The sequence below is a fragment of the Pyrgilauda ruficollis genome, unplaced genomic scaffold (assembly GCF_017590135.1).
Source record: "Pyrgilauda ruficollis isolate IOZ18807 unplaced genomic scaffold, ASM1759013v1 scaffold2, whole genome shotgun sequence".
Taxonomy (NCBI): Eukaryota; Metazoa; Chordata; class Aves; order Passeriformes; family Passeridae; genus Pyrgilauda; species Pyrgilauda ruficollis.
In genome coordinates, this window is record NW_024519206.1 from 14,412,611 (window position 1) to 14,426,282 (window position 13,672).

General features: G+C 35.5%; 1 protein-coding gene across 5 annotated transcripts in view; it reads right to left on the minus strand.

Moving 5' to 3' along the window:
• The window catches only part of TBC1D5 (TBC1 domain family member 5), a 316,256-nt gene that overhangs the window by 56,765 nt on the left and 245,819 nt on the right, over positions 1–13,672 (minus strand). For all 5 annotated transcript variants that reach the window (XM_041466381.1, XM_041466380.1, XM_041466383.1 and 2 more), the window contains one exon: positions 1,993–2,078. In XM_041466381.1, coding sequence (XP_041322315.1) covers positions 1,993–2,078 — 86 coding nt within the window. The remainder of the gene's footprint in view (positions 1–1,992; positions 2,079–13,672) is intronic.

Sequence of the window (13,672 nt, forward strand, 5' to 3'; positions counted from 1 at the left end):
TATAAATTAATGAAAAATAAATAATGATACTATCTAAATATCTTTTCAAGAGGTGGTTTTAAAAAATGTTTTGTGAAGTAAAATGTGTGCAATTTCTCTGAATGACAGCTTCAGAAAATGAACAATAGTGAGGTCCTACATCTCTGGAGGACTTATATTAAAAGTGAGCTTAAGTTCAGTAAAATAAGAACAATGTTTCTATTTCTTACCATTTAAATGTCTGATATATTAATGCAAAGGATGATTACAGACAGCAAACATGGATCAATCTACATTTTAGCCATCCAAATGTACCACATATGCACAACAATTACAAGAAAAATACTGATTGATTTACGTTGTAGAGTTATAGGCAGATGCATTTAAAAGTAAGGCATCACTTTAAAAATATGAGTATCAAGGAGACATGAATTCCATCCACGAAGCAAACGATTTTGTTTCATCACAATAAGCATCATTGACCTTGACTGTGAATGGTGTATTTTTAAACTAGCAGTAGGAAGATGATTCAATCTCTGCAGTTTTCTGCTAAGATGGAAATGTTTTGTTTTAAGCAGGCCTTATTCAAAGGCATTTCTCTTTTCAGTAAGTAATCATTACAAGAGATGAGAGACAAATAGATGAATATGACCGATTACAAAGTTTTATATGTGATAAAATAAGCAATATATAGTAGATTTGTCAAGATATTTTAAACATATCACTATGCCTGTGGAATTAAAGATGAAATAGACCTGGTAGTTGATTTGATCCATCTCTGCTCACTGCAGAAACATTTCCTAATGTTACATCTTCCAGTTCTCTCCCTAGTCCAATCTTAAACAGTTTTACCACATTTGAGCTACTCTAAGCATTCCTGTCTCAAGATGAATTTATTCCAGATTTTCTTCCATCTGAATTATTCTAAACAACTTCCCATCTCTTTTGGTGTGTAGTCTGTGTGTGCAATTAATTTATATTCCTACCTAGATTTAATAAATGTTTTCTTCTTGGAATTTAGGTTTCCAGCAGGTGTCATTCTTGTTTGGGCTTTATGATTTGCTTGTTTTTTTTCAAAATCCTTGGCATATTTCTTTTTGAAACTTCAAACAACTTATTTTTCCAGTTTAGGCAACACTGGAGATAATTTTTCAAAAGAATAAGTAAAAACATTAAGAAAATGTACTAGAATACAGTAGTTTTTGACACCTGTTCTCAACTTTAAAGCCTGATTTATAGAGAAAAAGATGGTTTTGTAGTCACCCTATTTAGCTTTAATTTCTGCTTCTTTGTCCCTTTTTAAAAGCTTCTCAAATGACACCATTTTAATTTGAGTTGGCTTTTAATGTAGCTGATTTCAACAGAATGTGACAGCGATGCAAAAGTCCAAAAGCCAGCAAGTTCCCATGAATCAGCAGGCAGAGTGAACGGCTGGGGCCACGTGCAACCCAAGAATCTGCCCGTGACTGTGTCAACTGAAGCACTGTGTCTTGTGCTGGGCTGACCTGCAGCCACCAGCAGACACCTGCCATTGGCACCTACCTTCTGGCCACCCAGATTGTATGGCCTTGATGAGGAATTTTGGCATTATTGATAGAAACCACTTCTAAAAGACGAGAGGTAAAGCTTTGTAAAAATTACTTCAAACTGGATTTACATTAATTCAACTTAACTTAGCTTCTGGTACATGGATAGTCCAGATTGCAATTAGGTGCATTATCAGAATTAGTTCAGCTACAGAACCCACACTGGCAATGTTTTACCCTGTTTTTAGCATACATGTCACTGTGTAAAAGTGTCCTCAGCCTCTCTTAAAATTAAGCCAGCGAGTGACTGCAACACTACAAGTAAAAACTTCAATTTTTTTAATGTAATAATAGCCAAGGGACAGATTTGAAATAAATGCTTCTAATACTGCTTATGTAATTCCTGTTTAGTATAAGTGTGACTTCTGAAACCTTTTTTTTAATGTAAGGTCTTAGTTTGGTGAATATATATTTAGAAATAGCTTACCGGGTTTTGTTCATCAAGTCTGCTCCACGTGCTTTGTAATAATCTAAATTTTGTTGGAACTGGTGAGTCACCGGTCTTGGATTTCGCTAAAAAATAAAAGAGTACTTCATTGTAATTTTCTGGGGGATTTTAAGCAGAAATGAAATACGTTCAATAAAGAAGATTAGAAACTTACAGAAGAATTTATTTTCCTGGGATCTTGTTTCTTTGAGGCAGTAATGTCATTTACATTAAAGTGAAGACTTAAAATACTTAACATCATACCAAATTCTACCAGTAAGTCCACTCCATTCTCACAGAAATCAGTACTCTTCCACATGGTGATGAGGCTGTTTGCTGTAGTGGTAACATTCCTAATTAAATCAGTAATTCTTGCACAAGAACAGATACTGGTATGATTTCTTCCTGTAGGTCAGGTATAGAATTTGACCACCTCCAAGCTAAAGTGCTATGCTTTTCAAGAAAATGGTAATAGTATGGAGAAACTATAGCAAACATTTTGAACTGAATACATCACTAGCAGTATCTCTGTTAAGCAAAGAATTAATTTGAGTGAGACAACCTGAACAATCCCACTAGATGGCACACAGAGCCTATTTTTCCTCTCCAAATTTCACCTTACTGAAAACCGAGGCCATGAATAAAGAACTGTTATATACACTATAATAAAGTGTATATAATTAATATTGAAACCAGAATCCACTTGTTATTGTCCACTTCTGACACAATGAAACTCTTTCATGGAATATGCTGCCTTCAGTAGTCCTGAAATCATCCTTTTGAGATCTAATAATCCACTGAAAATTAAGCATAGACTGCAGTATATGCATAAAGTATCATGATCGATTGCATGCATCCTGAAGTACACTATTTGGAGGGGCAAGTAAATATTTTTAAGTAAAAAATTTTGCATGCAGATGGAAATGAAATAACAGAGAGGTACAGAGAGGCCCTTTAAAAAAATATAAATGAGAAATGGCCTAAGCAGTTTCTAGTGCAAGAGAAAATAGTAAAGTGGTAAAAATTTCTGCGTAGTGATCAGATATATTGTATAAAAGAGATCTAAATACTTTCTAAGTACTTGCTACAAAGGTTTAATCATTTATTAGCTGTTGCCTTATATTCTGATCTGCCTTCTTAAGTCCTGCTAGTAGTAAATACAGTTTTAGTGAACCATGCCTTGACCTTTCCAAAACCGTTTTTTCACAGGTGAGAGTACATTATATTTTTGACAGTCAGTCTTCAGGTGTTTCAATTTCATGTGGTATATTTGCTCTTCAGATTTCATTACAGACTGGAGTATCTACAGTCTTATCCTCTCATTTTCCACATACCTACAGATAGCCCTCCTTCCTTGAAAATCTTGTTTCTGGAGGAGGATACAGGACTTGAAATTTAAGGACCAAAACATTGCAAGAGTATAAAAGGAGGGAAGAAAATTTATAGAATTAGTAGATACCAAAGGCCAGGATGATTTCTGGAAGCATATTTAAGGGTGGGAATTTCCAGATTGTTTACTGCAGTTAAGACTTAATCTTGTATGAAATGTCTCATTTTCATTCTTTGGAAACACAAGAAACATTTTAAACATATATGTTTGTTATGTTCATTAAAAAATGAAGCAACTAAAAGCTTTCAGACAAGCATTAAAAAAATTCTCATCTATCCTAGCACCCACACTGTAATGGCTGTTCTACATTTTTCATCTCCTGTTACAAAAACAATGTTTGAATAACTCTACCAATTCATAGAGCTTGAAAGTCAGTCCTCATCAACTGACAGCAATAACAATGAATCAGCTTTAGTTACTATTGCTCTAGTTTGGTAATTCAATACATTTCTATGATAATCAAATCCAAACTGACGTGATGAGGATAACTGATGGTTCTGTGACTTCTGTCTTGGTAATCAGTGTAACTTTTCTCCTATGAATTAAGTAACTTCTTTCTTTACATGTTTTGAAGGGTAAGGTTGAAGAGTAAGAGATAGCTGAAATACTGGGCACTTCTAAGCTATAAGGCAGCTTTTTGTAAAGTACAAGTTACCAGGTGCTAGCCAGATTTGCAATTTGCTTCCAATAACTTGGTATATATTGATAGTTAGCAAAAACATTGAAATTTCTTTTTCACTACCCAATAAATAATAAAAAGATTATTACACATTGCTTCTGAATTAAATAAAAACCCAAAACCAAAACAAGAGGAAAAGATCATGTGGAACAGTATCTTGAAATAATAAAATAGATTATTACACATTGCTTCTGAATTAAATAAAAATTAAAAACCAATACAAGAGGAAAAGATCATGTGGAACAGTATCTTGAAATATATTCATGCAGAAATGGCAAGCAATTGAAGACACGAAAAGCTGATCTACTATCTAAGCACTTAAAGCCATTAATAGGAATAACATCTAAATCAAATATATGAATGAGGCTCAAGCATTACTTTCAAAGGAGCCTATTTAAATTCCTGTGAGGTTTAAAGGTATCAAAGGAAGAAGCAGTTTAAAGTACTATTACATGCAGTGAAAAAAAACTCTCAGAAAAAACATTAGAAATGCAGTACAGTAAATGGCAAGGGTTACTACTGCGACTTCTTTTGTAGCATCACTGAGATAGCCTCTCAAAAAATGTCAATATTTAAAAGAAAACAACCTGATATATATGTTAGCAGACAAGTATCTGTGAAGTATCACCACAGAAAATTTAAATATTTCTGAAAACTGAAATTCAGACAGTAAAAAATACATTATTTTGAAGATTATGATCTTTATGTCACTGTGGTTGCCCTTTAAGTTTTGTATTCTTTTCAACCATTTCAATAAGTTAAATGTAAAATGCAGAACAGAAAACCTACACCATAACAATGCTTGTTCCTTAAGAATGTTAAGGTAATTTCCTCTCTAACCATTCAGTTTGAGCTGTCCCCTAAATTGCAATACCTATGTATCAGAACTAAGGACTAAATTTATTTACAAAAAACATAAGTCTATTGCTTAAAATATTCACAGCAACCAGCTTTTTCCTACACAGTGCAATTTAGAAAGATCCAATTTGTATTTTTTATTACTTAAATATGTAAAGTTATTCCTTTTCTTTTTCAATTTATGTACATTATTTTGTTACTAACTCGGATAAAATTATTCTATTCTTAAAAGGGTAGTGTTAAAATGACAGTGAAATTAATCCTTCAAATGTATAGTTTGTTGAATCCCTCCAAGAAATTGTATGAGGGCTGAGGGCACTGTACAGATTAACACACATATGGTTTTCCCCTAGTAAGGAAAGAGAGAGCAGAAATACAATACTAGAACAACCCCTCGCCCCCTTTTCCCACACCCACTTTATAGGAGTAGTCTGCTGGATTTATAATTCTTTTAATTTTAATGTCTATTTAGAGTGAACATAGTTTCAACCGCTAGAAAATGCTCTATTTATGCTTTTAAAAGGATGGTATATGAAATTCACATATAGAAACACACAGAAATTGATGGGATTTTGGACTTTGTCTCTTCAAAATGTATAAGCCACAGTCCAAAGGGGAAAAAAGCCTGAAAATGTTTCAGGTATCTCTGAGGCACTCCTGCTTCTGAGCCTTTCCTTGCCTAAAAGATCCCCGTCCCAGCTCATTTGCCTGCTGAAGTGCCCTCCCTGTCCTCCTGCCTATTCTCAGCCACCCCCAGACTAACCCACTCGAATTCCCATGGCTGCCAGGAGGTTCTTGGGGACTTTCTATTTGCCTTTATCCTCTTCCAGGGCCACGGGGCTGAGCTAAGTTGTACCCACAGCTGCACTTTTCCAAGGCCAGGACTGACACTGTGGTCAGAATCACACTGAACGCAGCCAATCCCTAAACCTGCACACACTGCTGAAAAGCAACTCCCAGCTAAGGATCCTGCTCCACATGCTCAAATTCCCAAGTAAACTCCTTTTCCTCCCTGGTCTCTGGAGACACACCACGTCATGTTACCCATGGAATAGACAGGATATAGCAAAGCATGTTCGTGTGTGACACAAGTCACAGGCTGTTCTGCAGCGCACCTGGTGTCTCACCCCTGAATACACAGCATGTTTAAAAGTCTCCATGCAGGTGCAAGTGGAGGAATCTCGATAACACTCTTCTTTGTTGAGGTATTTTCTTTCTTCCCTTTTTAGTTTTATTAACGGGGTGGGGGGGATCAAACACAATTTTGTACAAAATCTGAAGGTTCAGAATAAGAGACAAGAATGAAAAAAGATTTTCAATACATCTAACAAAAAATGAGATGTATTTTAGCAAGCATGCTATTGCCTCAATGCCAAGGGAAAAACACTTGTCATCAGAGAAACGAATTGCTCAGCTGTTTATAAGCAAAAAGCTCTGGGGGAATTTCTCAAGGCCCAAACCACAAAGCATTGCAGGGTTACACAAACATATGTTGCAGGTGTTTTAGGGTAGACAGGTGGGAAAACCTCAGCTACTAAAAAAATACTCCACTTAATAGATTATATCTGAAACTAGATAACCCCAACGCAACAGAGAAAAAACAAACAAAATAGCAGCAGTGAATTGTACATCCAAACACAATAGGCTGACCAAAATAATCATCTCACTAGTGTCAAATGGAATACTTTAAAACTAATTTTTTCCAATATATTATCCAAATGCTGCAAAACATTTATTGTTTTTTCCCCTAAAGTACTAACATTTTAAGCCTAAATCAAAATCCAGACTGAACCAAACATATGTAAAAACAAGAGAAGGATCATGATGGAACGTTGTTCTACTTATTTAAACAATTATTTTTAGGGAGCTAATTTTCTCATTTTTCCCTTTGTCAGCTGACATGGTAATACTGTATTTCTTCATAATTCTTGTACTGACTAAGAAATTTTTGTAATAAAATTCTATTTTTTCCCCTTTCATTTGTTTCTAAAGTTGGAGGATCATGTGACCCTAAATTCAAATAGGACTGAGAGGTCAGGAAAGGTTGACCTTTTCCTGCTAGATCATCTATGCTACTTTTTTCATTAAAGATGACATAAACATGACAAAAATTTTGACTGGGAACAGAGCTGAAATATAGCAGCTGACATGTTGATAAGGAATACTTCAGTTCAGCAGCGGTTTTTCCATTAGGCACTAATAATTAATGTGAAGTATTTACTACTTATTACCTAATAACTTTAGAGAGGATTTCACCTTTCCTCTTTTTATTATTTTGTCAGATATTTAGGCAGCAGTCTCCACCCCACATGAACACACTTACACAGTATAAGCAAAGGCTTAACATTACAGAAAAATATCAAGGTATTTTGTATACTAAACAACCAAACCATCCCAAACTCCAAAGCACCCAAAGCAAAAAAGCATTCCCCAAACAAACAAACAAACATTTCTTTTCACCTGCTAATTCTCCTCTTCCCTTATTATACCTTCTGCAGCAAGCAACCTGCTGGGGCACAGAAGGTATTTTATCCACCTATGAACCACGGAGTTATTAGAATGAAAAAACCCAGCGAGACATTAGATAATATCATGTACTATTGACAATTCAAAAGTGGCTCAAGGCCAAAAGCAAAATACCACCTAAAACACAGATTGATAATCTATCAACCCTGTGTATGAAAGCAGCACAAATATGAAGGATACACTGCACAAAACTAATAAAGAACTTCCTTTAATCACAGGAGTCAGGAGATCCATGCACTAATATTGGTGTTGGCAAAGGAATGCCATAATCCTCAAACTGGGAATAATGCTTCCTGTTTACATTTTTCAGAAGATGTTAAGGGTCTCAATCATGGACCTTGTTATTTACAATGCAATAACAGTATGAAGAATTATAATATTTAATTGTTTCTAAAGAAAATTAAGGAGGGTTTTTTTTTCCCCCCTTAGCAACAAAATTTCCCAGAAAAAACAGAAAAGGAAAGAAAATTCAGTTAATTGGGTCAAGAATGGAAGACCCCTGAACTCTGATTAGGCTGAAATAAATTATCTCCAGTTTTGTTACGTGACAACCCTCCATTCCCCTGGCAACTAGAAATTTCAGACACCAGGAAGATATTTTAAATACTGTGCGTTATGGTCTGTTTTTAACTTCATACACACATGCTTTCTCTCACATGGGCATTCTATGACAAGAGATGAAGAACTGAAAAAAAAATGACAAGTGAGATTTAAAAATGCTTCAGTGACTTGACTGAAAGAAATTTCTAGTTGTGTATTTTGGCTTCTTGTCCTAACTGCTTGGGAAGCCTTTTTTAATTTTCATTTATAGTATTACAGCATATTGCATTTTAACAGGTAGATCAAATCCTACCAAATCAGCTTTTATTGATATTCCAGACAAAAAGACTCTGACCTGCCAACGTTCAAGTTCATAACCTGCGTAAAATCCCCATCTTGCATCAACAGAATCGCTTAAGCACCTTTTCAGTCTGCCTCTTAATTTAGTTGCCTATTTTTCAGCTGAACCCTTGGTTTTAAGAAGTAAATTAACTAAATAGTAAGGTATAAATCTGACAGTGTTCTGCTCTACCCCGTGACAGATTTATGCTCTGGCATCTTGCAGCCTCGCACAGTTAGGAACAGGAGTTTTACAACATTGTGGAGGAAAGCTCCAGGCTTTTGAAAAGAACACACAGCAAGCCTTGCTTTAAACCCTGGAATGCTCCAAATTATGAGATTTAAAATATGACATCTTTATGTACAGAAAAGCTACCACATTATGGTTTTATTGGCACTCGTTTTGGACAACCTGCATAACTCACTGATGGCTTTGTGAGTAATGCAGTTATCCAAAGCTTATACTTATACACCCCTTGTAAGCACACTTACAGCATTACATCTTCTCCAGATACATGCTTGTACACAAATCTCACATATCAGGGAAAAACATTTTAAGGTGCTATTTGGTTATTTTCACTACAAGGAGAAGAAACAGAATAATTCACGTTCTGTGTGTAATCTGCTACATATGCCACTTGAAAAAGGTCCCCAGGGGAGTGAAAAAAGCTCATTCACAGAGCACCATGCACACACCAAAAGGAATATGACATCCAAGTCTTTTCTTGTGAAACACAGAGAGAAGCTAAGGGCCTGGTGCTGCGGGACAAGCAACTCCTTTCATTTAGGATTCCAATCATGAGGAATTATCCTAGAGAGCCATTTTGATCACTACTGTTCATTAAAAAGACAAAGGACAAAAGACATAACATCTCCAAACCTAATTTTCCATAAAAAGTTACGGGAAAGGAAAAAAATAATACCATTCCCAGTTCTATCTTGACAGTATTTTGCTCTTTCAGAGAAGCGCTTCCCAATACAAATGTACTCCCCGTACAAAGCGCTTCCCAGTACAAATAGCCTTCATTACAATTGATACACTAATATTTAATATAAAATATGTAGGCACACAAGAAGTATATCTACATTTCTATCAGAAGAGTCTGAACTCAAATTCCGTCATAATAGATAGGATGTGATTCAGTAGTTAATCTTCCATATATTATTAAAAAGTTATTAAACAACTTTTATGTAACTCACAGTTTGTGTTTTGGAAATTTTAGTAAATAAATTATGACATGGAGGACTTTTGATTAGGTAGAATCAAAGTGCTTTAAGTGTTTTAAATGCTTTCTTTTGATAAACTCCTTTGCAAACTAGAAAGTATTAATTGAATTGTCAGGTTGCACGTAAGAAGAACCAAAATCACCTCACTCTAACACTGTTAAATACATTTTAGAAGTGTTATTTTATAAATAACATTATTACTTTTATAGGAGAGGGTCAGTAGCTCTAAATGACATTTTAAACAGAAGTAAACCTATCAACTGAAAGAAACAGCCCCAAGAAATTCACAAGCAATAAGTTTTATTGGTAGCTAAAGTAATTAGAGCTTAAAATGCTTCAGCTTCTTGCTGTAGCAGCAAGTACAATCAGAATTGTTTTTGCTACTTTGCTACTGAGGATGTCAACCTGCTCAAATAGAAGGAACAATTTAAAAATTCTGTCTTCCAAAGAGAACTTTCTGGTCCATCTTGTCTTGGAGACTTGCTGTCAAATGTTAGCCAAAAGTAGAAACAGCAGCTCCGAACTCACCTTCAGCCATTTCCTCTGAAAGACTCTGCACCTCCTGACCCTCCCAGAAATCAGCAGCCACACCACCCACTCCTTCCTGCCCTTAAGGAGGCCAGTGGCCTTCCCTCCCTTGTCTGCTGGAGCACACAAGATGGGCAATGAGGACAACGAAGTCACCTGGCTGGGCTCTGCTCTTGCTACCAGCAGGGGACTGCAGCCCCATCTTGCTTGGCCCCACACAGAACTGGGACAAGTCCTTTGCTTCTGCACCATCTTACCTGTGGCATGGCTTTCACTATGGCAGGTGCCACTCTTCTGGACGCTTTGCTTTATTCCATATTATTTCCCACTGTATTCCTATTAATTTAAATGCAATGGTTGTTCAGCTTAGATGGAATCAGTGTTTGTTGAGTTCCTACCCACGCAACTGGCCTGTGTGTGCAACACTAAGGAGAGAGGAACACTTGGGAACTGCGTTGCCATTGGCAATCCAAGAGATTGGCTTTCTCCTTTGAGTGATGACTACTGTCTTGCATATGGTGCTGCAGAATGAGAACGACATTGAAAGGTTTCTCATTTGAAAAGTCTGGACTAGATGACTAATCAACCATTTTCCAAGTCTTTTTCCTGAAAATACTGCTTGTGACATACAGGATATATTGAGGATGACTATTTTACAGTGGGTTGATTAAATGGTTAATGTACCAGTGAAGAGATTGCAATGAACTTTGAGAGAGATAGCAAAGCTATTGCATCACAAGTATTGACCATGTAGCCTTTTTGTACTCTAAAATGCATAGGTGAATGGGGAAAAAAGGTGTTGAAACAAATGTACAAAAATAAAGCAGATTTTTAATTCATGGTACACTTACTATTTTTATGTGGTACTATGGCAACATGGTTATTCCAAGTAATTTATCATTAAACTCTTAGCCGCCTGTCATACCTTATTCTATTAATGAAACACAATAACTGAATATTTAAATCAATAATTCTTAAAACAAAGCATAGACTATTTAATTGGAAAATAAAATGTTCTCATTTTAAGAACATGAACATAAACAAAGAGTAAGTAAATATCATGGCCACCATTAAAAAGCTTAGCATGCAGTTACAGAAGAAACATTGATTTATTTAAAATGAGGTGTTTAGATTTCATCTAACCTCACTGTATTTGCAAATGGGAATGTTAGAACACCAAAATCCTTGAGTACAGTACAAGGAATTGACTGTGGTTATAAAAGCAGAGGTCAAGTTGAGAATGGTGCCACATTTTTGTCCATAAAAATCTATCTACATTGCATTACATATGCAAGTTCTTAAACTTGCAGAAATTAAGGCAAATAGAAGTTCTCTGTGAATCACTAAAAGTAAATGTGTTTATTTTTTGTTTCTCCTAAGTCCTTTTCTTCCAGATGAAGAGATGTGTAGTTAGCTTTTCTGGAAAACCTTCATCAATAATATCTCATGTAAAGTTAACTCTCCTTTAAAGTACAGGCGACCTTACTCAGACAGGCAACTCTCCTTATGTAAAGTACAGGCAGCTCATACTGCACTGGGATATCCATTATGCCAGCTTCCTGATAACTTACGTTTCATACACCTAAACCCCCCACTCAGTGTATTATTGCTCCTGAAATATCAGTCACATTCTTCATGATCAAAACTAAAAAGCAAAAATGTTTGTTGAGAGTCTCCCTGCCCCTTGCTGGTACCCCTGTAACGAAGTGGACCCGCACCCCAGCAGTACCTCTGCGTGGAGGTACAAATTAATGAGCTGCTAATGCCGGAGCAGCGCCAGATCCCAACTTTTGATTGGCTGCAATCTGGTCATTAAAGAGAGGTAATTAATGCCAGATTGCACACACAATGCTAACAAACAAACAAAACAACCCCAAACCTGCTTTTCTCCTGCCACAAACGGCAAAACAACAATACTGACATAACGGCAGCGTTCAAAGGACAGTTGCAGCTCTGCAGCGGCACCTCCGTTAATGAGTGTATAGAAAAGAATTTATCTGAAGAAGAAGAAAGTGAAACTCAACAGCCTTTCAGGCACATGAAACCAGCTTGGAGAAAACTATGAGACGGTGGCAGCTACTTAAGAAGAAAATTCAGCTGAAAATAAATGTACAAAGAGTTTGGTTCAAAATTTCAGCAATGTGTTTTCCCCTTGTTACTCATTGCTTAGATAGTGAATAGCGTTAAAAGCTAGAATGCAGATTTTTCCAACTATTCCTTATATGAGTGATCATGACCATATTTTATTGCTTACATTTTCTGGCAGTATCTGTAATTTCAGTCACGACGAACTAATACGACTTCTTTGAAATGTCATGTATTCTTCTCCATGGATTTAGCTAGAATTTAATACTAATATATAGCCACTTTCAATGTCAGCAAATAGCTCAAATACAATGTTGAGAAAATATCAGCAGCAGTAGCTATAATATTATTAGCATAAGTAACAATTTCCATCAACCAAGCACATACTTTTTTCTTTTTTGTTTTTTAATTGGTAGCTTATGATAAAAAGATCTCTCCACTGAATTAAGCTCCTAACTACCTTGCTCAATGAATGGGACAACTCACCATGCTAAAATATCTGAAAGCAAACTTGTTTTACATAAAAATTAAGAACAAATACAGTAAGCTTTCATACAGGGACAGTTGTCAGGTTCTTAGTATGTGGTGCAAGACTGTAATATTCTCTGTAGTGTTTTAGTTTTCTAATAAGTCACTGTGATAAGGTTAACACTTCAACATTGAACAACATACAAATAAGAACACCCAAAGATGAAAATTACTTTGCTTATGTTGCTGTATTAGAATTTTATTTGCTAAAGGGTGAAAACAGATTTTCAAAATTCACAGTTAACTTAAAACAATAGTTTTAAACCTTTTATTCCTAGCCCTGACTGCCTTCAGGAAGGAAAGAACATCTGGTTATTTAAGGAACACAATATGTTCACATTTTCTATGACTTTTGTTTCTAATTGGGTTTTTTAATTTTTTTTTTTATTTGAACAACTCTAGTTAGAATTATGTTTTTTAATCACTTTATATTTTTCCAATGCCCTATCTCCATATCTCTACTTCTTAATTTTGCTGCCTTTGCTGTGAAAATTAACAGTGCTCAATGATTTTGATAAGGAAAAAAACTAAAGAAAATGAGCCACTCGTGGTGTATTAAATATGCAGACACACACCTTCAGTGAATGTTTTTGGGTATACATAAAAGAACCTTCCCTTATTTTTTCATTTCACATATATACAATTTTAATAGCCCATTCTTCCATAAGAAGCTCTACTTTTATATTCAGAAAGATTCTAAATGCGTAGAAGTTACTTTAATATAAATAATTGAGGCAATTATCTGCTCAAAGATTAGAAATGTGAAACAAATACTCTGCTAAGCAGGTTAACTTTATCACCCTATGCAAAGACAACAACACTTGATTTGAGCTTTTCATTCCACGTTTTCCTAAGAAGTGGAGCTAGCCAAATGCAGAAAAGTCTGGAATTCAATTATTCTGCATTGATCCATACTCATGCCTGTAAAATTAGTATCTCTCAGCCCCCCCCCTCAGAGACAGGTGCATTAACTTGTTTTC